This window comes from Bufo gargarizans, chromosome 3 (assembly GCF_014858855.1).
Source record: "Bufo gargarizans isolate SCDJY-AF-19 chromosome 3, ASM1485885v1, whole genome shotgun sequence".
Classification (NCBI taxonomy): domain Eukaryota; kingdom Metazoa; phylum Chordata; class Amphibia; order Anura; family Bufonidae; genus Bufo; species Bufo gargarizans.
The window spans coordinates 239,872,285-239,898,478 of record NC_058082.1 but is presented as its reverse complement, the minus strand read 5'-3'; the positions used below and the strand labels follow the sequence as shown (position 1 = coordinate 239,898,478).

General features: G+C 38.0%; 1 protein-coding gene across 6 annotated transcripts in view; it reads left to right on the top strand.

The window, feature by feature from the left end:
- The window catches only part of DMD (dystrophin), a 3,186,583-nt gene that overhangs the window by 1,493,014 nt on the left and 1,667,375 nt on the right, over nucleotides 1-26,194 (top strand). For all 6 annotated transcript variants that reach the window (XM_044284724.1, XM_044284721.1, XM_044284723.1 and 3 more), the window contains 4 exons: nucleotides 658-780; nucleotides 6,446-6,583; nucleotides 17,689-17,841; nucleotides 22,089-22,271. In XM_044284724.1, the coding sequence (XP_044140659.1) occupies nucleotides 658-780; nucleotides 6,446-6,583; nucleotides 17,689-17,841; nucleotides 22,089-22,271 (597 nt within the window). The remainder of the gene's footprint in view (nucleotides 1-657; nucleotides 781-6,445; nucleotides 6,584-17,688; nucleotides 17,842-22,088; nucleotides 22,272-26,194) is intronic.

The window sequence follows — 26,194 nt, the reverse complement described above, 5'->3', positions numbered from 1 at the left end:
AGTGCTACTTTAAATCATCCCATCTACGTTGGTGTAGAAACTCTCTTTGTTGATGTTGGGGTTGTCACTATGTTATAGTTACTATTTTGGGTATAAACAGATCATTAGAAGCATCTCTGAACTGAACTTTCATACATAAGCGTTTTTTATTAAATCTCCCCAATTTAGTAAGAACAATTTTAGTTTTATTTAAAATGCAGTAATGTACATGAATTGACTATAGAATTTTTCAGTTATCGTTATATAACTGTTGAATTCTTACAGAGCTCAATGACAAGACATTAGTTTAACTTTAGAATCTAATAGAATATACTAAGAAAACATCAGGGTTGCTGAAAGAAAGAAGCCATACTAGGGGAGGACTGAGAATATCTGCACCCCAGAAACAAAATACTATAGGCTTCTTACCTAACATTATAACATTGATACACTTAGGTTGAGATAATTAAGCATAGTAGTAGAAAAAAAAAAAATCATTTTATGTGTGTTTTTTTTATAATGTGGTAAACATGTATCCAAGTTATTTATCACTATAAAAAATACAATGGAATTGTTGACTTGAATAATGAGTTTTTTTTATCACCATATGTATAACAAACACAATAATAGAAATATAATATTATAATGTATTTTATAACATATATTTTCCTATTATAGGCAATGGTTTCATCTAAGGAACTGGAACAGTTTCATTCTGATATGCAGAAATTGCTTGAACCACTGGAGGCTGAAATACAGTTAGGAGTGAATATCACAGAAGAAGACTTCAATAAAGATATGGTAAAGCATATGTGATAGATACAAAAAAATTGCAAAGAATACGTAAAACAGAAATAGATTTTTGGCAAAAAATGATCTCTTTCTGTTTTGAAGCTAGAGCATTCCATTATGTAAGACAGTTTTTATAAAATTAGCAGGAATAAAAATAAAAATTACTGATATTTATAAGCAGGAATCGACTTTGCTATGTGTACAGTCGTGGCCAAAAGTTTTGAGAATGACACAAATATAGTGATTCACTACATCACAGAAACAACTGAAACAAAGATCTAAAAGCAGTTTAGCAGCAAACTTTGTGAAAACTAATATTTGTGTCATTCTCAAAACTTTTGGCCACGATTGTACAATAATCCATGTGTAGTACTGCAGATGAGTCGGATGGCTATTTTATATTTTCCTACTGCCCCCAATTCATCCACTGTCAGGTCTTAAAGCTGCACTGAAATACATAGCCTGGACTGTTGTGCTGTTCTAACACAATGAAAAGGACTCCTGTGCGCATGTATAGCAGTCCTAGCAATGTACTTTCACGCAGCTCTGAGAGCTGACAGTGGGATAATGGAGGTAGTAGGAAAGTAAAAAATTGTGATCTGGACTCAATATCTGCAGCACTAGGGGTACTTTCACACTTGCGGCAGAGGATTCCGGATGCAGATCCGTCTCACAAATGCATTTCAATACCAGATCCATCATTTCGGTTGTCATCCGGAAAAACTGATCCAGTGTTAATTTTTTTCTAATTCTTAAAGGTCTGTATATGCGCAGACCTCTAAACCGGATCCGTTTTGCCGGAACACTTGGGGCCGGATCCGGCATTAATGCATTTCAATTCCGGCATTCCAGCAAGTGTTCAGAATTTTTGGTCGGAGAGAAAACTGCAGCATGCTGCGGTATTTTGTCCAGACAAAAAACGTAAGAGGGACTGAACTAATGCATCCTGATGCATACTGAACGGATTACTACTAGTGAAATATAATTATACGCACTTTATACGTTTCAAAGGCTTTTATCGACAATTACATAACATTTATGCAAAGAGTTGATATTTGCAGTGTTGGCCCTTCTTTTTCAGGACCTCTGCAATGCGACTGGGCATGCTCTCAATCAACTTTTGGGCCAATTCCTGACTGATAGCAACCCATTCTTTCATAATCACTTCTTGGAGTTTGTCAGAATTAGTGGGTTTTTGTTTGTCCACCCGCCTCTTGAGGATTGACCACAAGTTCTCAATGGGATTAAGATCTGGGGAGTTTCCAGGCCATGGACCCAAAATGTCAACGTTTTGGTCCCTGAGCCACTTAGTTATCACTTTTGCTCCATCGTGCTGGAAAATGCATTGTTCTTCACTAAACTGTTGTTGGATTGTTGGAAGAAGTTGGTGTTGGAGGGTGTTTTGGTACCATTCTTTATTCATGGCTGTGTTTTTGGGCAAAATTGTGAGTGAGCCCACTCCCTTGGATGAGAAGCAACCCCACACATGAATGGTCTCAGGATGCTTTACTGTTGGCATGACACAGGACTGATGGTAGCGTTCACTTTTTCTTCTCCGGATAAGCCTTTTTCCTGATGCCCCAAACAATCGGAAAGAGGCTTCATCGGAGAATATGACTTTGTCCCAGTCCTCAGCAGTCCATTCACCATATTTTCTGCAGAAGATCAATCTGTCCCTGGTGTTTTTTTTTTTGGAGAGAAGTGGCTTCTTTGCTGCCCTTCTTGACACCAGGCCATCTTTCAAAAGTCTTCGCCTCACTGTGCGTGCAGATGCGCTTACACCTGCCTGCTGCCATTCCTGAGCAAGCTCTGCACTGGTGGCACTCCGATCCTGCAGAGGAATCCTCTTTAGGAGACGATCCTGGTGCTTGCTGGACTTTCTTGGACGCCCTGAAGCCTTCTTAACAAAAATTGAACCTCTTTCCTTGAAGTTCTTGATGATCCTATAAATTGTTGATTGAGGTGCAATCTTAGTAGCCACAATATCCTTGCCTGTGAAGCCATTTTTATGCAAAGCAATGATGGCTGCACGTGTTTCTTTGCAGGTCACCATGGTTAACAATGGAAGAACAATGATTTCAAGCATCACCCTCCTTTTAACAGGTCAAGTCTGCCATTTTAACCCAATCAGCCTGACATAATGATCTCCAGCCGTGTGATCATCAACATTCTCACCTGAGTTAACAAGACGATTACTGAAATGATCTCGGCAGGTCCTTTAATGACAGCAATGAAATGCAGTGGAAAGTTTTTTTGGGGATTAAGTTAATTTTCATGGCAAAGAAGGACTATGCAATTCATCTGATCACTCTTCATAACATTCTGGAGTATATGCAAATTGCTATTAAAACTTAAGCAGCAACTTTTCCAATTTCCAATATTTATGTAATTCTCAAAACTTTTGGCCACGACTGTACCTACACAGGATACAGTCTGAATTGACATTCTGACAGGGCCAGTGATAGACAGGTGAAAATATTTTGCACTGTTTACTCTTATTGCTTTGGTGCTTTAAATCTTTCAACCCCGGGCCAATTTTCACCTTCCTGCCAAGGCCATTTTTTGCAAATCTGACATATGTCACTTTATGTGGTAATAACTTTAAACGCTTTTACTTATCCAGGCCATTCTGAGACAGTTTTTTTTGCACATATTGTACTTCATGACAGTGGTAAAATTGAGTTAAAAAAAGTCATTTGTATTTATAAAAAAATACCAAATTTACCAAAAATGTTTAAAAATTAGCAAATTTCCAAATTTTTTGTTCTATACTTTTATAATAGATAGCAATAACTCCAAAAATAGGAATAACTTTACATTCCCCATATGTATCCTTCATGTTTGGATCATTTTGTGAATGCCATTTTATTTTGAGGGGACGTTAGAAGGCTTAAAAGTTTAGAAACAAATTTTGAAATTTTTCTGAATATTTTCATAACTCACTTTTTAAGAACCAGTTCAGGTCTGAAGTCACTTTGTGAGGCTTACATAATAGAAACCACTAGATATGGCCTTGCGGTCATTTTGCGATAAACTTTTGCTTGTTCGTGATTCGCCAAAGATGCAAACATATGGTGATATTCGCACGCACCTTATTTTTTTGCATAGCGTCAAACTTTGACCCATGACACATCCATCAGATGGGACAAGACCGCCAATTGAGACGTTTTAGCACATAGACACACCCAACCCTATAACAGAACGCGATCTGGCAGCCATTTTACATTATGTGTTTTGCCAGTCTAGGGAGAGGTTGCATTTTGGAGCAGGGACAGTTAGGGACACCAAATGCTAGCTAATAGGGACAAAAAAGTCCTTTTAAGGGTTGGTATAGGTGTGCTATAGATAGGTGTGATAGAGAGGGGTGTGATATACTTATAATATACTTTCTAACTTAGAAGTTATATTATATCGTATTTGTATTGTGCAGCAGTTGTGTTCGGTTCTGCTACGATACTGCAGCTAGATATAGGGACAAACGCTATTGGTATATTATCACAGCCTGATGAACGTATAAAAAGAAAAAAGCCAAAAACTTTATTAAAGTCTGTTTAAAAGGGGGGGAGGCCTATATGTCACAGTCTGTGACCACCATGTCATCTGCTGATAATAGTATTGCCATCTGCAGCCTGTGCTGTCAAGGCATAAGTCGCAGTAAGCCCAACACTCAACTAGGGACGACTGCTCATCACCGAGCGCAGTGGGAGCACTGTAAGAACCCACAAAGCCACACTCCCGGCGCTCCACGTCCTGCCTCTTCTCCTTCTCCTCTCTCCTCCCATTTGTCCTACACTCTACCTTCCACCATACCGTTGTTGCGTTCATATGGCACAAGGCAGGCTTCCGTGGCCCAAATTTTCGAGCATAAAAAAATGATGACGTCGGATAATCCTCTTGCCCAACGGCTTGTTAGAACTGCTAGCCCATCAACTACTGCCATATAAATTGGATACATCTGACCACAGACATGTGGTTTAACAAACATGGGCAAGGAAGGTACATAACTTTTACTGCTCACTGGGCGAACAACTGACGGTCGTCAAGCATGTAACCCGTGGCACCCGTGTGGATTTGGTGTTACCGCCACGGATTTCATTCAGACCTGCCTCTTCTTTGCCTCCTCCTCCAACTCCATCCTCCGTCTCCTCCTTGGCTCACTACTCCTTTTCCACTGCTACCTCCTCTTCCGCTGTACCCCCCCAAGCTCCCCAGAATGTATTCGACGTGCCAGGTGAGACATTGCCATGCTGTGCTGCGGCTGTTGTGCCTGGAAGCACACGGTCCTGCACTCCTTTCAGCTCTGTGGTCAGGCCAATCAGTGGCTAACCCCACTCAATTTGACAGTTGGTAAAGTGGTGTGCGACAATGGTGCCACTCTGCTGAGCGCGCTGAAACAGGGCAAAATGAGATACGTGCAGTGCATGGCACATGTCCTTAAATTAGTTGTGCATCGTTTCATTGCCAAATACCCCGGGATCCAGGATGTCTTTCGGTAGGCCATTTTAGAAGATCTTACATGGCCATGGCTCGCCTTGCTGACGTTCAGTGGCGACACCACCACGCATGACCTGTGGCCAGAGCTGGCACAATTTGCCATAGAACTCTTGGCTTGCCCCTCATCAGGGTCCTTCCAGAAAGGATGTTCACCCCAGCAGGGGGGATTGTGACCGATAAGCGCACTCGCCTAGCTCAAGACAGTGTGGACTACCTCACATTTCTAAAAATGAATGAGGCATGGATCTCGTAGGAATTCAACACCTGTGACGACCACATTTAATTGAATTTCATCATGCCAGCCCACACATATCCGCCACTACCCAGAACAAAGAATATAGCAGCATAAAAGGCCTTTTCTATCTGGTGAATGCCTAATGTTTGGGGCCTGTACTCCACTGACCTGCAGTAAAATTGGTATCCAATGACCGTATAATATACCTCCAGTCACGTAATCACTTGATCTTTTCTGTACGGTGATTTCCTAATTGTTGGGGCCTCTGAGGAATTCAGCACCTGTCGACGACCATGTGTTATTGAATATCACCTATTATCATTTGGGGTTTATTCAAGAGGGGGGATTTTGTTAGCCATGTTTTTAGTCACGTCCCGCTGTGCCATACTAACATGTTGCTGGTCGGGATGGGGTTAAGAGTTTTGAATGTCTACCGTATGGGAACTTTACTGGTACGGCATGGGCAATATAGGTGGAAGAGGGCACAAGACACTTGATTGCACAGGATGCCAAAGAGGACAAGACTATTACTATTTAGATAGAGTTCTTCTTGTCCTTATTTGCTTCTGTGTAACAGCATATGCCCACCACAATCACACCAGGAAATTTGTATTAATCTGAGATGAGTCCTGTCCCTGACTCATCTCAGGGACAGGACTCATTTCAGGTTAATTTGCATATGTATCAAATCGTTTATTTGACAAAATAAAAGCACACAGAGCTATGGGGACTAAGTATTGCAGATGTGCTAGCAGCCATCTAGCAACCCATGTCCTCAGCTCTATACACAAAATCCCGGTGACAGGTTCCCTTTAATTAAAAGGGTTCCATAACCAACTAAACAACCTATGCTAAAATTAATAATGTAATAGTTTAGTGCCAAAGACAAACACAATTTTTAATGTATCTTGATAAATAATTATTTATTATATTCTTTCTTATCAGAGTGAAGATAATGATGGGCAGATTAAAGAGTTGTTGCAAAGAGGAAATAATCTTCAACTCAAAATTGGAGATGACAAAAAGAGAGAAGAAATCAAAATGAAACAACAACTCCTACAATCAAAACATAATGCTCTCAAGGTAACTCAAACAGTATGGACACGTGGACATTGTATATTAATGTGGACATTGTATACTAATTTAGAACAAATCCTTGACTAAATTATCCTTGACTGAGTTTTGCAAACATTGTTGAAGAGGTATTTTATAATTTAACATTTTTATATTTAATTATCTTATTAGTTATCTTATTTGCATCCTGCATTTGTTATTAAAAAGATGGAGATAAATAGACAGATGGACGGATCTACCAACATCCATAGATAGATAGATAGGTAGGTAGATAGATAGATTTGTATCTATCTATCCTATCTATCTATCTATCTATCTATCTATCTATCTATCTATCTATCTATCTAAAGATAGAATGTTTAGTACTTACCCCTACATCTGGCTACTAATTCTGCCATCTCTGCTAAGATCAGACTAGCTGCGGGCTCCTCTGCTGAGGTCCTGAATGCATATAATGTAAATGCAGCTGAACAGGGAGTCTCAGAAACAGATCTGGTTGGGACCTCAGCTGCAGAGCACATAGCCAATCTGAGCTCAGAGGAGACAAAGAAATCAGTGAACCAACGGAGGGGTAAGTACTAACCAGGCTATCTTACCACAACAGATCAGAAGGTTGATGGATTTTTATTTTTATTTTTTATCCCAGAGAACTCTTTTAAAGTTTACCCTGGTTAGATGGTTAGATAGACAGACAGATAGATAAATAGATAGATAGATAGATAGATAGATAGATAGATAGATAGATATTTTCATGGTACTCCCAAGGGGGCAATTCAAAAGTGATGTTCTTTAATCACCAGAGTGACGTTTCAGTCATCTTACTGGGACTTTCCTCCGGCAGTGATATACATTCAAAGGTGCTCAGTGCATATTTAAATGTCCAATGACATAATTGATTATCATATATAATTAACCAATATAATTAAGAAAAAAAAACATGATTTTTTCATCATATCAACACATAAAATTATCATTCAACATGATTGCTCAGTATTCAGTGATTTATAACTGTTGTGTAATTAGCGTGCTTGCATAAATTCATTTTAAAATTTACCAATCATAATCAAAGTGACATAATTGATAATCATACGTTAATACAGATTCCCTGATACTACCCAGGTTCAAGTTAAAAACAATTTGATTCAATCAATATAAGGAACTAACCAGCATGGACCTTACGGCGTTCCTGGCGTAGTATGGGTCCAAAAGCACTTGCATTAATGTTATGTATTAGCTAAGTAACTTACGGGCTGTGTGCTGCGTCACGCAACTGCATCTTTCGGGATATGTTATAGAGGGTCATGATTTGTGATGCATATCATGTACCACATACATGACATTCCATAATTAAGTTTGTCCATATTGTTATCTATAAATGTATATTCATTATGCACTCCACCTATTTCTCCCCAAATGGGATAATGATCCCAAAGTATAGCTTATTCTATGGTTTCAGAAAGCAAAAAATACATCATTCCTAAATATCATGAAACAATATATTTTTATTATAGTAAAATAGTTCATTAATGTAATGTGATTTCCAGTAACTGTGTTGGGGGCAATAGATATGTTCTATGTTTTTAAGTCATTCTATAGGAGAGAAAAAAGAAGAAGAAATGTATTAAATTAGCACCAACGTAAAAACACACTAGAATCTGCATGTAATCCTGTTTAGCATGAGAAGATCCATGGCTTGAAATCTACTTTTAACCCATTTGGTTTTAAGGTGTTTAATTTTGTAATCCACTGTATTTCCCTCTGTTTTAAAGATAGTACACAATTCCCTCCTTTTCATGACAGAGGAATATGGTCCACTATCATGCACCTCAAATCACACTCTCTATGTCCTTTATCTGTGAAATGCTTTGAAACATGTAAATCCATAAGTTTTTTTCGTATAGTGTGCCTGTGTTGGCTAAAACATATCTTGAAATTGGTTTCTTCAACATATAGTAAGGGCCAAGAACACCACAAAACATATATGACATATGTTGATTCGCATGTTAAATAATAGTTAATTCTAAATTTTTGCATATGTACAATTGATAGAATTAAGACAAGGAAAACATTACTTTGTGGAAATAAAAAAGTCTGGCCAGATGTTTTTTCTGGCCCAACATCCCTATGCACTAGCTTGTCTCGCGGACTGGATGGTCTACGGAAAGACATGAGTGGGGGGCCAATTTAATTATTCTATCTGATGGAATCTATTTTCTATTAAGGGCCCATGCTTATTGATAATCCCTTGCACGTCATAATTATGTTTTTAATAGGTTGTGATTAGAGGGATTCTATTAGGTTTCATGTAAACAAAAGTATCATTTAACTGTCTATATGCTTCCTCTATATATTTTGATATATCCATGACCACGACCGCACCAGCCTTATCCGCGGGTTTAATGGTGAGGCTGTGGTAATGGATCAGCTCATTCAATACAGATCATTCCAATTATATCATGTTGGAATGATCAAATTGTTGTTTTACTGGCAATTTTAATGAGTTGACTTCCCTCAGAAGTGTCTCGGCGAATACTTTCTGTCGGCGAATATTGTCACTTTCTTTCGATAGATAGAAATGGTTGCCAAGATGTATCATTCATTAATCTATGTTCCGTTTTTATTATTTTTGGACCATTATTTATGGGGAAAATAATACAAATTGTGAAGGTAGCTTGCCATTGTGTCGTCTACTATTTGTGCAGCATGTATTTTAGTGAATGAGCTACATGCTCCAATTATTATAAGCACAATATACTAATGGTATAGCCCATCATGCCAGTTAGTGATGAGCGGCAGGGGCAATATTCGAATTCACAAGATTTTGCAAATATTTTGGCAAACATTCGTCATAAATTTGCAAATTCGCCATTATTTTTTTAATACCGAAAATCGGCAATGTAATATGCATGCGTGCAATACAAGCGTGGGACACTTCAGCAACATTTTTCAAGAATCTAGAAGTTTCCTGAAACTGGATAAAATGGTTGGCACGGCAGAACATTACAATAGCTTTATATACAGATAAAGTGCTCCAATATATTTGTGATTGCGCAAATCGGCAATTAATGATACGCATATTTTGGTGCAATACTTGCAACTTCACATTTTAGCAGGTCTGACTACATATTAGTGATTGGTGCAGTAAGTATTGTTGTGAACTTGTGACATCACAGCACTATGTCTGTAGCATGTATGTATGGCCATCAGAACTTATTACACTACCTAAGACCCTGCACTGGAACCGGATCAGCTACACTATATCAGGATATAACCTACACTGACTATCTCCCACTAATTACCTGCCAGGGTGTTCTGGCAGGTGAACAGACTGTCGGATCTGTGCTGCCGCTAGATGTCATAGTTTTATTCCGGCCGCCTCTCGGCATGCGCTACTGTGCTGCCACCGGAACTTCGGCCCGCCCCCGTAGTTCGGGGGCAAGCGTGCACTAGCGGCAGCACGGATCCGACAGGCTGTTCACCCGCCGGAACAGCCTGCCGGAGTTCCTTGCCAAATGGAAAAGGACTTAGGAAAACTAGAAGAATGGTCAGAACTCTGGCAACTGAAATTTAATGTGGATAAGTGCAAGATAATGCACCTGGGGCGTAAAAACCCAAGGGCAGAATATAGAATATTCGACACAGTCCTGACCTCAGTATCTGAGGAAAGGGATTTAGGAGTAATTATTTCAGAAGACTTAAAGGTGGGAAGACAATGTAATAAAGCAGCACGAAATGCAAGCAGAATGCTTGGATGTATAGGGAGAGGTATAAGCAGTAGAAAGAGTGAAGTGCTTATGCCGCTGTACAGAACACTGGTGAGACCTCACTTGGAGTATTGTGCGCAGTACTGGAGGCCATATCTCCAGAAGGATATAGATACTCTAGAGAGAGTTCAGAGAAGAGCTACTAAACTGGTCCATGGATTGCAGGATAAAACTTACCAGGAAAGGTTAAAAGACCTTAATATGTATAGCTTGGAAGAAAGAAGAGACCGAGGGGATATGATAGAAACTTTTAAATACATAAAGGGAATCAACTCGGTAAAGGAGGAGAGCATATTTAAAAGAAGAAAAACTACCACAAGAGGACACAGTTTTAAATTAGAGGGGCAAAGGTTTAAAAGTAATATAAGGAAGTATTACTTTACTGAGAGGGTAGTGGATGCATGGAATAGCCTTCCTGCAGAAGTGGTAGCTGCAAATACAGTGAAGGAGTTTAAGCATGCATGGGATAGGCATAAGGCCATCCTTCATATAAGATAGGGCCGGGGCTATTCATAGGATTCAGATATATTGGGCAGACTAGATGGGCCAAATGGTTCTTATCTGCCGACACATTCTATGTTTCTATGTTTCTATGTAGTGTGAAACTAGCCTAACTATCTAATGTAATTAAACAGTAAAGCACAGAGCATACTAATGACACTGCTGTCTCTCTTAGAACTGCAGAAAACTGCAGAAAATGGCTGCTGGGGAGGTTCTTATATAGTAAGGGGTAGGCAACTTTCCTATTGGTTGCTAGGGATGTTGCTTAGCTCAGACTAAGACATTGCTGCCTTTTCTTCCGGCCCACAAGCAATAAGCAGGGAGGGATCATGGGTTCAGATGGAAAAGAAATTGGGGGAATATTCGCAAATATATAGCACTATATTCTAAATCTTTGCGAATTCTCAAATTGGCAATATTCACGATTACAATTTGCGATTCGAATATTCGCGCCCAACACTAATGCCAGTTACCTTAACAGACAATTCTCTGTAAATATTTGTACATTCTATTGTTTATAGGTATCACTGTTGTTTATTTGATTTGTGATTAACTAACAGCTTATTGAAAAGCCTTCAGAAAACACAATCACTTTAAAATGTGGTTGCATTTCTCCTTACTGGAAGCTGGAGATGTCATACAGTGTCCCTAGGCTTAGCATTATTTCTAATTATGAAAAAATGTCCTATTGCAATCTCTTCTATAGGGCACTTCATTATTGGTTGCGTTTTCAAGAAGTGAGGTCATTGATTTTCATTTTTTGTTACTCAATAAAGGCATTCACCCTTGACAGATAAGAAAATACTCAATGGAATATTGATTCTTTTAAGAAAATTCAAACAGACTCTGACTAAATTTTGTAGCAATTTTGTATAACTTTAATGTCTAGATTTCTGGATGTGCTGCATTCATTGTAGAACAATTTCTCAGACTGTATAAATAAATAAACGATGTGGGTAATTTATGAAGTCTACATTATTGTATGAACAGCGCAGTCACAAGATCGATAGCTATGTATGGCTACTTTCATACTTGCGTTCGGGGCTCCGCTTGTGAGTTCCGTTTGAAGGGGCTCACAAGCGGCCCCGAACGCATCCGTCCAGCCCTAATGCATTCTGAGTGGACGCGGATCCGCTCAGAATGCATCAGTCTGGCAGCGTTCAGCCTCCGCTCCGCTCAGCAGACGGACACCTGAACGCTGCTTGCAGCGCTCGGGTGTCCACCTGGCCGCTCGGAGGCGTGCGGATCCGTCCAGACTTACAATGTAAGTCAATGGGGACGGATCCGTTTGAACATGACACACTATGGCTCAATCTTCAAACGGATCCGTCCCCCTTGACTTTACATTGAAAGCCTGGACGGATCCGTCTGAGGCTATTTTCACACTTAGAAATATTTTAACAATATAATGCAGACGGATCCGTACTGAACGGAGCCACAGTCTGCATTATATGAGCGGATCCGTCTGAGACGGATCCGCTCTGAACGCAAGTGTGAAAGAAGCCTATGAATGTATGTTTCTGCAGCATTTGCCATACACTAAGGCTTTACACTGCATACATCACTGATTTAAGTGATATTTATATCCTTCCTCATGGGAACCTCTCCCTGCACCACAATCAGTTGAGGATACCAGAACTTGAGTAATTCATTTACATGCTAAGATACCAAGCATATATGAAATCTGAGAATGTATATATTTGTTTTGAATATTCAATATATCAGCACCCAGAATTATGTACATAGATTTTGCTAGTTTACATAAAATATATGTACATTTGTTTGTTTTTTAGTTATTTAGCACATCACAGTAAAATCATAAATTGACTGTAAGTAAAATTTCCATCCTGTCATCCGAGAAATTATAGATGAATAGTGTTGGTAATTAATCTAACTTGCTTACATTTTAATGCTGTTTTTATTTACCAGCAGAACTGTCGTACAATGTGAACAATTACCTAGTGTACAAAGGAATCTGTCACCAGGAACATCTTTGTTAGTGGGAACAATGGTTTATAGGACTAGCTTAGTTGAATGTAATAATACCTTTTACTTAGTTATCCTATCTTCAATTTGGAGGAAAAAGTGCTTTTAACAACGGTTAAGTGCACCAAGAGTAGACTCGAGCCACACTATGCATCTTTTCTACTTCTGCTTCCACTATCAACCCCTCCTTCACCTTCTTGATTGACAAGGCCAGGTGATATGACTAGAGATGAGTGAATCGAAGTTGACAAAGTGGAATTTGATAAAAATTTCAGGAAAAATTAAATTTGCGACAAATGCGAATTTCCTCTCACTTCGTGGTAACAAATCACATTTTTCCTAAAATGGCGGCTACACTTGTGAGGACTGAGGACATGGGGCAAAGAACTCTGGGAATGCGGGATCACACAGATTAACATGCCTGCATGCAGCCAATCAGCAGTCAGCCAGACCTGTGATTTCACAGCCCTATAAATACATTGCCCATCTTACAGTCAGACATTTTCCAGCATTCAGAGTGCAGGGATAGACGTGTGAAGGCGCTAGGGACAGCTACTGGAAAAATGATTATGGAAAAAAAAGGACAGAAAAAGCAATTTATAAGTGCAATGGGAAAGGATAGGAAGGAATGATTTCACAGCATCTTAGTGCAGGGAGAGAGGTCAGAAGGAGCTAGGGACATTGATAGGAAAGTGATTTACAAGTGCAGGGAACGATTATTTGGCGGATCCAAATAATCATTAGACAGCTCTGTCATTCAAGCTTTTTGTTATTGGACTGCAAATCTTATATTGAAAAGCCTTTAGAGGCTTATATCTTAGTATCTTATTCAGTACTACAAGAAAAATATATATGCACTGCACTGTTGCAGTTATTTCTGTAGAAAGCTTATAGGGGTGTGCTTTAGTAAAAAAAAAAAAAAAAAATATATATATATATATATATATACTGTATATATAGGCTGCCAGTGCCACCACCTGCCTCATACTGCCACCAATTCCATTGAGACCCAAGTCCCAACTCCAACCAGCCCCCAGTATTGCCGGCTTGTCCCGGCCTGTTGTGTGCCACTGCCAGTCTGCCACCAAGGACAAACTAAGTTGATCACTCACAGCAGTGACTGACAGACTCTACATTTAAAAAAATTCATGGGGGTGGTGGGGGATGGCTATTTGTGGGAAATGGCAGCAGCAGCAAGCAGAGTTCCTGCAGGGTTGGGGGTAAACTGTTCTATAAGGGTTATTATTATATAGAGGACTCAGGAGGACAGTGTGCTCCTGTCCACCCCCCTAACCCCAATGAACTCTGCTATTGAATTGCTAATTTAGTGGACTGTGCCATGAGGGGATGGTTAGTAGGGAGAAAGGGTCAGCGGAAAGCAGAGTTCCTGCAGGGTTGGGGAACACTATTCAATAAGGCTTATTAGTATATGGAGGACTCAGGGCAGTGCACCGTCCCCCGTAATTTATCCCCTCAGGTCCCACAATCAATTACTAGCAAAAAAATTATAGATTAATAGTAAAAAAAAAAGTGAAAAAAATCTAAAATAAAAAACACTGATATATAAAACGTTTAACCCCAATTTTAAATATAAAAATATATAAACAATAAAAAAAATCATATTAGATATTGCCAAAAAGAAAAACACGCAAGAGCAGGTGGTGGGATGGGTAGCGGGTAGAATTAGGGGGCCCAATTCAGATTCTTGCTATGCGGCCCAATGATTTCTTTGTACGCCCCTGAATGCAGGGACAAGTCACAGTGCCCCTGCAGTATACCACATGTGCAGTGCTCGGCGGTGTCACGCTATTCTGCACCTGGATTGCCTTAGTGAACTGAGTCACACAGGGGAGGAACTGGTCCGTGTGATGCATCAAGAAATTGAATCCTGGATTTCTCTGCGACAACTGAAAATCAGAACCATGCTGACTGTCATGGAAGGCTGAGCCATGCACCCTGCATGGCACACGTGTTCAATCTGGTTGTCAAGCGGTTCTGCAAGACATTCTAAAAATGGCCAGGAAACCTTTTATGCACTTCAGCCACTTGTACACCACAAAGCACACGCTCCTTGAGCTGCAGCAACATAACGGCATCCCCCAACATAGTCTCATATGCGATGTTTCCACCCGTTGGAATTTCACCCTCCAAATGTTGGACTGACTATACGAACAGAGAAAGGCCATTAACAATTTCTTGATGATGCAAGCGGATAGGAGTACTCCACCGTGTAACTTCAATGTCAGCCAGTGGTATCCTCATGTTGCTGCCATCTCCACACTATGTCACCTTGCCACTCTGTGGTATCCTGTTGCTTCTGCTGCCATCTCCACATTATGTCACCTTGCCACTCTGTGGTCTCCTCATGCTGCTGCCATATTCACACTATATCAATTTGCCACTCTGTGGTCTCCGGATGCTGCCGCCACCTCCAAACTATGTCAACTTGCCACTCGGTGGCCTCATCATAGTGCTGCTGCTATCTACAGACTCTCATTGTGCCACTCGGTGGCCTTCTCATGATGCTGCTGCTGAATCTGCCACCTCCAGACTTTGTCATTGTGCCACTCTTTCAAAGTGTTATTTTTTTTCAGTAATATTGATGGGTGACTGAAAAACTCTTTTTGCTGTATGGACCGAATTGTGTCGTATAAAAGTAACGTTGATGCTGCTGCCACCTCCAGACTCGGTCATTGTGCCACTTGGTGGCCTCCTTATACTGCCGCTACCTTCAGACTCTGTCATTGTGCCACTCAGTGGCCTCCTCATACTGCTGCCAACTGCAGGCCCTGTCATTGTTCCACTCGGTGGTTTCCTAATACTGCTTTCACCTCCAGACCATCATTTGGCCACTCTGTAGTCTCTTCATGCTGCTTCCACCTCATGACTATGTCAAAGATCCACTCTGTGGGCTTCTCATGCTTTTCCCACTGTCCCCACTTCTGTTTTTCTATTTGGGCATTAGCAATACTGATGGATTATTGAGCAAATGCTGACCGAGTGAAGGTGTATGCTCCACAGACAGGATCCGTTTTTTTGTGGGTTATTGTTCTGATGGATCAGAGGAAGGGTTAATAAATCAGTGACTTCAGCAAAAAAATTACTACTGACACTGTCTCCACTCTGTCAAGGGGGCTCTACTTGTATATGCATTTAATAGAACAGGTTCTGTTGATATCGATGTGGAATCAACTGGCGACGGTGTAAAAGGAGTGCGCTTCTTCTTGGCGCTAACATCAACCTGTAAGGCTGAATTCATACTTGAGTTATTTGGTCAATTTTGGCCTCATGACTGCCCAAATATATGAAGTGTGCAGTTATTCTAAGAGTGAAGTGTACAGTGATTTTATGTGTGATGCCTGTCATCTGCATGTCATACGGACTCATAGTAAGTATTATTTCACTACCGAAGCAGACTCCTTATGCATGCTACTGCAAGGCACAGTGTTCTACACCACTGTAAAGGCTCTTTGCAGCCAGGAAATAGCAATTTTTTATGTAATTTGCAGCAAATAAATTTGGCGAACCAGCGAATCAAATTTTTTAAAAAATTTGCTCCTCTCTAGAGATGACTGTACAGGAAAAAAGAGGGATGAGATGCAGGAGTAAGCAGAAAAGAAAAGGGTGCATAGAATGGCTCAAGCCTGCCCTCAGTTCACTTAATTGCTCATTTGCATAAGGATTAAAATAACTTTTTCTCCAGAATTAAACAATGGATTAATGGTTTAGCGGTTCCTTTAGAGTGTACCTCAAATGATGGTGGGATCTAGATTTTACATTGGAGGTTTAAAATTGACAGCCGAAGAAACATACAGTTGGTCTGCTTGTTTTTGCAAGCATAATACTGAAAGATTCTTTTGCAAAAGATTATTTTCTTCATTCTTCAGGGTCATATGGAAAAGTGATATAAAACTTGTCTGTGTTATAGTCGCTTAACAATTTGCATACATGTTGAATCAGTTTTATATCTGTTTAAATTATTTTTTTATTTGAGTTTTCCAGGTTCCAAGAACAAATTTGTATTACAATAAAATGATAGTGTAAATCAATATCGTAATATCAGTTTTGTATCTGACTGCATTCCATTTTTCTGTTTGTACGGCATCAGTATTTCATCTGCTTTTCACATTGGTAAAAATAAATAGAAAAGTTCCTACCCAGCATTTTCTAGCAACCACACAGATGGCACCCTTAGGCTTCTTTCACACTAGCGGCAGTATGGATCCGATAGGCTGTTCACCCTGTTGGATCCGTCATGCCGCTATTTTGCCATGCCGCCGGACCGCCGCTCCGTCCCCATTGACTATAATTGGGACGGGCGGAGCTCTGGCACAGCACGGTAGTTCGCGGTGAGAGACCGCCGGACGAAAAAATCGGACATGCAGCACTTTTAGTCCAGTGGCCTTTCGCCGTGCACTGCCGTGCTGCGCCGGAGCTCCGCCCTGTCCCCATTATAGTCAATGGGGACAAAGCGGCGGTCCGGCAGCACGGCGAAATAGCGGCAGGATGGATACGACAGGGTGAACAGCCTGTCGGATCCGTCCTGCCGCTAGTGTGAAAGTAGCCTTATGCAGTTTATTCTCTTTTTATGGACCATTTCACTTGAATAAGCCAGTATTGCATGAGAATCAGTCCAAAATACTGCATACTGCTATTTGCTCTGCATGGACTGCTGGTCCATGAAGAGAATTGGACATGTGAATTGTCCAATTGACTTTAATCTATCAGTCAGTGTGCACGTCTGCACTAGCTCTTAGAAGTACACTAAAATACAGTTTTTTTTTTTTTTGCATTTAGTAAAGTGAAGTAAAGTATGTTTGATTTAAAGCTTAACTATGTCTTTATTATTCATGGTATGAATAGGATTTGAGATCTCAAAGAAGGAAAAAGGCCATGGAGATTTCTCATCAGTGGTATCAGTACAAAAGACAATCTGATGATTTACTTAAATGTTTGGATGATATTGAAAAGAAAATAGCTAGTCTTCCAGAACCCAAAGATGAGCAGAAGCTTAAGGTACTTTTTTTTTTAAATGTGTCATATGATAAAACATATTTATTATTGTAAATTAAAACCAATTAAAGCAGTGAATATACCTTTAAAGATTTGTAGAATATGATATGATATGAAAATTTCAATACTCTCAAGTTAAATATTTTCTAAATATTTCTAACTATTAAGTAATTAGTTCTACATTGTATGTTTGTAAGACTGTCACATTATTTTTCTTTGTAAATGTTTACTATGTTTCTCTGTTATTGTATGTTTATATGTTCTAGATCAGGCTTAGCCATTAATTAAATCATAAATATCAAGGCCAACTGCTAAATTATTAAATACCATTACATAGGCCAAGGATCAGGATAAATATTGGGATAGATAGTTCAAAATAATACTTTTTCTCAATGCTTGTCCCATGCAAAGGTGCCTCTAAGAACGATTATTATTGCATCTTTTATAAGGCACTTAATGGGAATGTCTATTGAGAAAATGACTTTTTGTGAAATCATATTTTATCTTAAACACATTTTATTAACATGTCAATATCTAAATGTTTTAAATAATAATAATAATAATAATAATAATAATAATATTAATAATAATAATGTTAATAATAAACATAACGTATTATAAGACCAAGTGCCCAGTGTGAAAATTGCAGTATTATATACATTTTTTAAACACATAGTGACAAGGAAAATTAGCTGTCACATGCTCTGCAGCGATTGGTCAGCTCATAGCAAGGGAGAAGGATATGTATGTCCTCTGAAAAACACGCCCGTGTCCTCCTCTCTGTATGGTATGCACTAGCATACAGGGTGGAAAACCAGAATGCGGGGCACAGTGGGGGAACGGAGCAGTCTATCAGAAAAAATAAATAAAATGAAGCAATATCACATCTCGTCAATATGCCCTACACTGCCAGGTACTTATATTGTAATTTCAGGACCGGTGAAAGGTCCTTTTAAACTGAGTACCTGTTTTGGAGTGATAATTACAAAAATAAATAAATACAAAGTAATAGCTATAGCTGTTACGCTTAGCAATAGTATATCAGGCTTTGTGTATATAAAATATACACATCTAAACACATTTTCAACATTTGCGTTAAAAAAAATGTAGTTAATTGTTTGAGCAATAGTTTAATGCACTTGGTGTAAAATATCCAAATGTACACACATTGTTATTTTCCTCTTTCTTTCAGACATTTATATTTTTTAAATAAAGGTATTAGTTTTATTTATAGTTAGTGCAGTGGTCTATTGGGTATATATAATATACAAAAGCACACACAAAAATAAGTTATAGTTATTAATTTTAGCTGTAGTTAATACAAAATTATTTTGTGTGTGCAATATACATACATATATATATCTTTTTTCTTTCATGAGAGAAACCACAATCTTTATTAGTGTATTAGTGTCTTTTCCTTAAATCATATAACTGTATATAGTTTTGTGTACACATGTCTTTTCTTTTTTCATAAAAAATAAAACTGTTTTACTTTTGATAAAAGTATAGCAGTCTTTTGTGTGTGACTTATACACATACATATAATTTATTCAATACATGTTCTCCACATAATTCCATACAGTTTTTCAAAAAAAAAGTCAAAAGCTTAAAATGCCCAAATTTTCACAAGATGACTTTAGGAGGATTATCAACATTAAAAAATAGTCACTTTGAAGGAGTTTCTAAGCTTTTGGTACTGTACAACATCTGTACGGGAAGGATGGTGCCATAGCACCAACAATAACATAGGTCACCAAATCTATAATGCACTCCAGTTATTTCAGGTTTTGTGGGGAGCCCAAACAAGATGCAAAAAGTACACAAAGGGTATCATGTGGGTTTTCTCAAGGCCACATGGTAATTGTGAAACATAGGCTACTGAATAAAAAAATAAAATTCCACCCAGTTCCATTCCCTTTTCCTAGTAAAAAATGTCCAAATTTCCCTAAGATGAATACCTTTGAGGTTCAACATAAAAATAGTTACTTTGAAGGAGTTTTTAATGTTTTAAATGTTTTAGCACTGTACAATGTCTGTTCTGTCAATATGGTGCCATGAAACCAGCAATAGAAAAATAAGTCTCCAAAATCCATGATGCACTCTAGTCATTTCAGGTCTTGTGGTGAGCCTAGTTATTAGGTAAATTTCACAAGTAGCATCCATTTTCACACTAAAAACATATGGTAATGGTTTTAGAAGTGCTTTGTCTTAAATTCTTTCATAACAAATTGATAAATTGAAAATTCATGATAAATTAAAAAAATATATATATTTCATAATTATTATAGTTTTTCCTTCAATATATGTTTTTTAAATATATGTGTTATCTAATGGCACTAAAGAAAGGTCTAATGTATCCTGGAAAAATTATTTAAAATTCATGAAATTAGTTATTTGCAGTTGTAGCCCATTGGTAAAACTGAGTAATTGGCCTGGAAACAAGGGGGTAAACAATCTGGTAATGAAGTGGTTAAAAAAACTCACCAAAAAAATAAATAAAATACCTGTAACATAAAAATGTGATTTATTTTAAACAATAGGTAATTTTCTGTTGACACATTCCTTTTAAACAGTTTGTTCTTTGCTGCCAACAAACAAGACTCTTTTGCTACAAACGTATTAATTAGGGATGAGAAAATCGGCTTCGATTGCTTCATCCAAAGTTGATTTGCATAAAACTTTGTCTTAATACTGTATGGAGTGGGATCTCCGTACATTATTAGAATGTATTGACTCCGACTTTGCAAAGTAACAACTTCGGTTCATCTGAGCCAATAAATTTCTGCTCCATACAGTATTAAAACAAAGTTTTATGCAAATAGAATTCAGGTGAAGCATCCAAAGTCAATTCGCTCATCCCTAGTATTAATAATCGCTGAGCCACATGTGTCACAGATCATTGCGGATAACAAGAAAGCAGTGATCAAAATTATAAACGTTGGATCTTGATCATTGCCTGCTCAATCTGCAGGTGTAAAAAGGCCCCAACTCTGCTAGAAATTCTATACTTCTACATGCCCTCCATCTTCTTTAGTTTAGTTATTTATTTTAAAATTATTTTATAGAGTAGAGTTATACTCAGTTCACATGGATATATGAACAGGCTGGCTTTCTGGTACAGTTGTTTTGACAGCTAGAATAATGCACTTTGCAGTGTCATTCATGCTGTCAAAAAGTGGAAATCAGACCGGACAAACCCCATCATAAGAAGATAGCTCTGGCATAGTTGTCACATTTCTGTTAAAATGGCCACAATGTTAATGTGAGAAAAGCTTAAAACAAAAATTTCTATAAAAATGATTATGTCTGATTTAAAAACACAGATAAACAGATGAACAGACAATCTATATGAACAGACCATTTTTAATCTTTAGCTTCATTTAATCTGTTCAGAATTTCCTTCTATTTCCTGTAAGCCAGCTATAAATACAGTCTCAGAATAGTATGATTACAACTGATAGGTGTGTACAGTGTTGTCGAATATATGGAGGCTGTAAAATAAAATTATGATGATTTATTATTATTATTATTATTATTTCAGTAATACCTTTAATTAGTTAAGATAAGCATGAACCGTAAAGAAATACATAAAAATAATTTACAAATGATCAACCTATCAGTAGTTAAATTTTATGTAAATGGTTATCTTTTCTAACTTAATAATCATCACTAGACTTATAGAAAAATATACTCTTTACAAAAATGTGAAACCTCTAAAATGTTTATGTTGGCATTAATATTGACTCATATTATGTATCTTTGTTCCAGATGAACTAATGACTAACAGTACGTGGATGACCCTTTCTCATATTAGCACACTTCATTTATCAGACCATGTCCATATGTAACTGTCCAGTCAATCCAAACTGTCAGCTGTCTTTATTTTCAACCATATTATTTTGCTTTATTATTGCTTTGATTTGCCATTTAATAACAAAAATAAGAAAGTATATGAAGAAAATATATGGAATTTTGCTTGGCACACAAAATGGCATAGGTTTTATAAAAATGTACAGATTGGTTTAATTAGAGGCATATGGATGGCACATTTAATACATGTATTAAACACATAGGCTAAATAAAGTCACATGGCCATATTATCTATGCATTAATCATATGTTAGTTTATTGCTTATTTCTCAAAATAAAGTCTAATGAGAAACAAGTGACAGATTTATGTTGCTGCTTCCTCTAATGTATATTCATTAGATAGCTAACTGCCCTGGGCCCTGTATTGGTTTTACTCACTAGGAAATTGATGGAGAATTGGACATGAAGAAAGAAGAACTGAATGCAGTACACAGGCAAGCTGAACGTTTGTCTAAGGATGGGGCTGCCAAAGCGGTGGAGCCAAATTTGATCCATCTTAACAAACGCTGGCAAGAAATTGAGAGCAAATTTGCTCCATTCCGACGACTACACTATGCACAAATTGTGAGTTTTATTTGCAAACCTTATAGTTTGCAACTAACAAAATTATACTAACAATAATCTAATAATCCACTTTGGTGAAATAAATTTAGTGTAACTACTGTATAGGATGATATAGTATTGCCCCTATGGTTTAATACATATAGCACAAGTTTACACTGTACACAAGTAAATTTACATTTAAGTACTCATTAGTGCATGTTACTTTTTTTTGCTTCATTTATTTTATCATAACATTTTAAATTATATTATTCATGTTAATTCTCATTTTAATCACATAAGATGAAAAAATAGGTTTTCAGATTTTTAGTTATTCATTTCATGCAAACTTTAATTTTATATATATCTTATATATACAGTATATATAAACTATATATATGCAGTATCTACTTAGCTTTCAGATTGATATTTCTTTCCTTCAGTCAATGGAACCTTTAAAAAAAAAATATGTATATATAAAATTTTCTGGTAAAGCTGACAAATTGAAGGGATTGAATAAATGTTCAAATGATGGATTAGGGAATCCTAAATTAATAGACTGGATATCTCTCTTAAGTTTCTCATGTATTAGCAACAGTGACTAGAATGAGTACTGTAACTTTTGCTCGTAAAGTTCATTAGATAGATAGACCACTGATTTTAATGCTAATTGTGTGAAGCTTCATTTCTCCAGTGGTAGCACTGCAGAGAAAATGATCACATATACAGTGCCTTAAAAAAGTATTCATACACTGTAAACTTTTCCACATTTTTTCACCCACGAACTTATATGTATTTTATTGGGATTTTATGTAATAGACCAACACAAAGTAGCAACTACAGTATGTGTGAAAATAAAATGATACATGGTTTTCAAAATTTTAAATAAATCTGAAAAGTGTGGTGTGCATTTGAATTCAGCCCTCTCTACTCTGATAGCCCTTAAAAACATCCAGTGTGACCAATTGCCTTCATATGTCACCTAATTAGTAAATAGAGTCCACATATGTAGCTTATTCTCAGTATACCTAAAGCTGTTCTGTGAAGGCCTCAGAGGTTTGTGATCAAACCTCAAATCAGTGATCATAAATCATCATGAAAACAAGGAAACACACCAGATAATGTACTGTAGGTCAGCAAACCTACTACTATATGTCCTTTCACCTAAACTGACAGATAAGGCAAGGAGAGCACTAATTAGAGAAGCAGCCCGAAGGCCCATGGTCACTCTGGAGAAGCTACAGAGATCTGCAGCTCAGATAGGAGCGTCTATGCTCCACAAATTTTGCGTTTATGGAAGAGTGGCAAGATTTTTTTTTTTTAAAGCAAGCCATAAGAAGCCTTATTCGCAGTTTGCCACAAGCCATGGATGGGAAACAGAAAACATGTGGAAGGTGCTCTGGTCAGATAAGAACAAAGTTGAACATTTTGGCCAAATTTAAGCTGCTATGTGTGGTGGAAAACGAACACTGCATCCCACCCTGAACACACCATCCCCACTGTGAAATATGGTGGTGACAGCATCATGCTATGTGGATGCTTTTCTTTAGCAAGGACACGGAAGATGGACAGAGTTCATGGAAAGATGGAAGGAGCTAAAAATAAGGCAATCCTGGAGGAAAACCTAGTAGAGGATACAAAAGACTTGAAAAGACATTCAACTTCCAGCAGAGCAACAACCCTAAACATATAATAGAATGGTTTAGATCAAAGCATATTTATCTGTTAGAATTGCTCAGTCAAAGTCCAGACCTAAATTTCATTGATAATCTGTGGCAAGGCTTGAAAATTGTTGTTCACAGAAGCTCTCAAACTGACTGACCTTAAACTATTTAGCAAAGAAGAATAGGCAAAAATGTCAGCCTTTAGATGTTTAAAGCTGGTACAGGCATACCCCAAAAGACTTGTAGCTATAATTGTAGGAAAATATGGTCTTACAAAGTTTTTACTCAGGGAGCTGAATACAAATACTCCAGACTTTCCAGATTTGCATTTATTAAAATATTGAAAAAACATACATTATTTTCACTTCACACACTTCACAAGTACTTTGTGTTGGTCTATCACATACATTCTCAATAAAATATATATGTTTGTGAGTGTAATGTGAATAAATGTGGAAAAGTTCAAGAGGCATGCTTACTTTTTCAAGGCACTATATTAAGTGTGTGTGCTATAATTTGAACCCATTTTCAACATTTTAGAACTGGTACAACTTTTTCATCAATTTTTAGTTTAGTCCTACTTTGTTCCTTCTTTTGTCCTAGTCTTTGGGACGAGGAGGCCATCAACTTAGATGGCACCCTAATGTTCTTGTATTTAAGGGATATTGGTGTTACCAATATTGGTTGACGCTAAACCCTCTGCTATACTAGAAGATGGTTTCTTTGTTCTATTTGATAATTCATAATGAGAATCTATGATCTTAATCAGGAGATGGACTGATTATTACATAACCTATCTCTGGATCTTTGTCTTATAATATCTAATATATATCTTTCATAGTATATATGTTTTTGTTTTTTTGCAATTATTTGCTAGGTATCCTAACAATGGTTTATTAATTAGATAGTATAAATCAGCCATCAGGGATGTCCCTAATCAGGGCCATCCTAGGGCATCCAGGAGGTTCCTGATACGGGATTGCCCCTATCGTAGTGGCTATTCCATTTATAGGCAGGGCATAAATAGTGAGAGGGTCAGCTATAGGGAGAGAGCCCATAGCTTATCATTAGGTCCCAACCCTTCTATACACTAATCCTTCTATCAAGTACTAACCCAGCGCTATTGCTAAATTTTTTATGTTTGTTCATTATTTTGTTCTATGTTGGAGGGTCCTTTGTGTATATTTTAGATAATATGAAAAGCTAAGTTTTAAGGGTGGTAGCCTGTGAATTTAAGTACTAGATTTTGCCAATATAACAAAACAATAGCAAAGACAGGTGCACTCTGCAGTCTCACTAAACCCTCAAACTGATTTTAAAATTGAGAGATTAGTCAACATGTCCTACAGGGTGGCATTAGCAGGTGGTTTTATTTTTATTTTGTATATATAGATTCCTGGAGGTGTATAAACTTAAATTTAAATGTGCCTGTTTTCCATCTACAGGCCACATTTAGGTGCACCTGTGAGGCCTGGGCCATATCAGCCAGTCTTGAGTGGGACTCGCAGACTCCTCCCTCCTCCCATTGCAAGCATAGCTACATGCTGGAGGTAACTGGTGAGCTGTTTGTGAGTCGGCCTCATGCTCCTGTAATTTGCCCATTGGCTCCTGGTATTGCCCATACAGCTCAGGTAGGAGAGCGTTAGGTCCCGGGCTACTTGAGAAACCTTGGCGTGGTGCCCGGGCTTAGACATGTTCTACACCGTAGGACATGTTGACTAATCTCTCAATTTTAAAATCAGTTTGAGGGTTTAGTGAGACTGCAGAGTGCACCTGTCTTTGCTATTGTTTTGTTATATTGTTATATTGATTATGACATCCGCACTTGCTACCTTGTGTGAGATGTCTATTGTGGTACTTGTGGTTCGCCGCGGGCATCCTCCACCGTATGCATTTTGCTGGGGATCGCCATTAGCAACGGGCCACAAGTGCAGGATTTGCTCCCCTGTATATATGCACGACTGCATGTGGGTTTGAGCACCTCCTGCTAATGCCACCCTGTCTTTTTAGTTTGTATACTAGATTTTGCAACCCTTTTATTAATCAATACCTATAGACGGTTTATAGTCTGTACTGTGATACTAATCTTAGGTATAGTCATATCCTCTGTTCTCTGGCTCATTTTATCGCAATAGGCATCCTGTGATCCATTGTATAGCAAACAGGTGTCCTTTTGGTGCAGTGTGTAGCAAATATTATAGGTTTCCTGTGGTGCACTGTGTAACAAACAGGTATCCTGTGGCACATTGTTTTGCAAATAGGTATGCTGTGGTGCATTATATT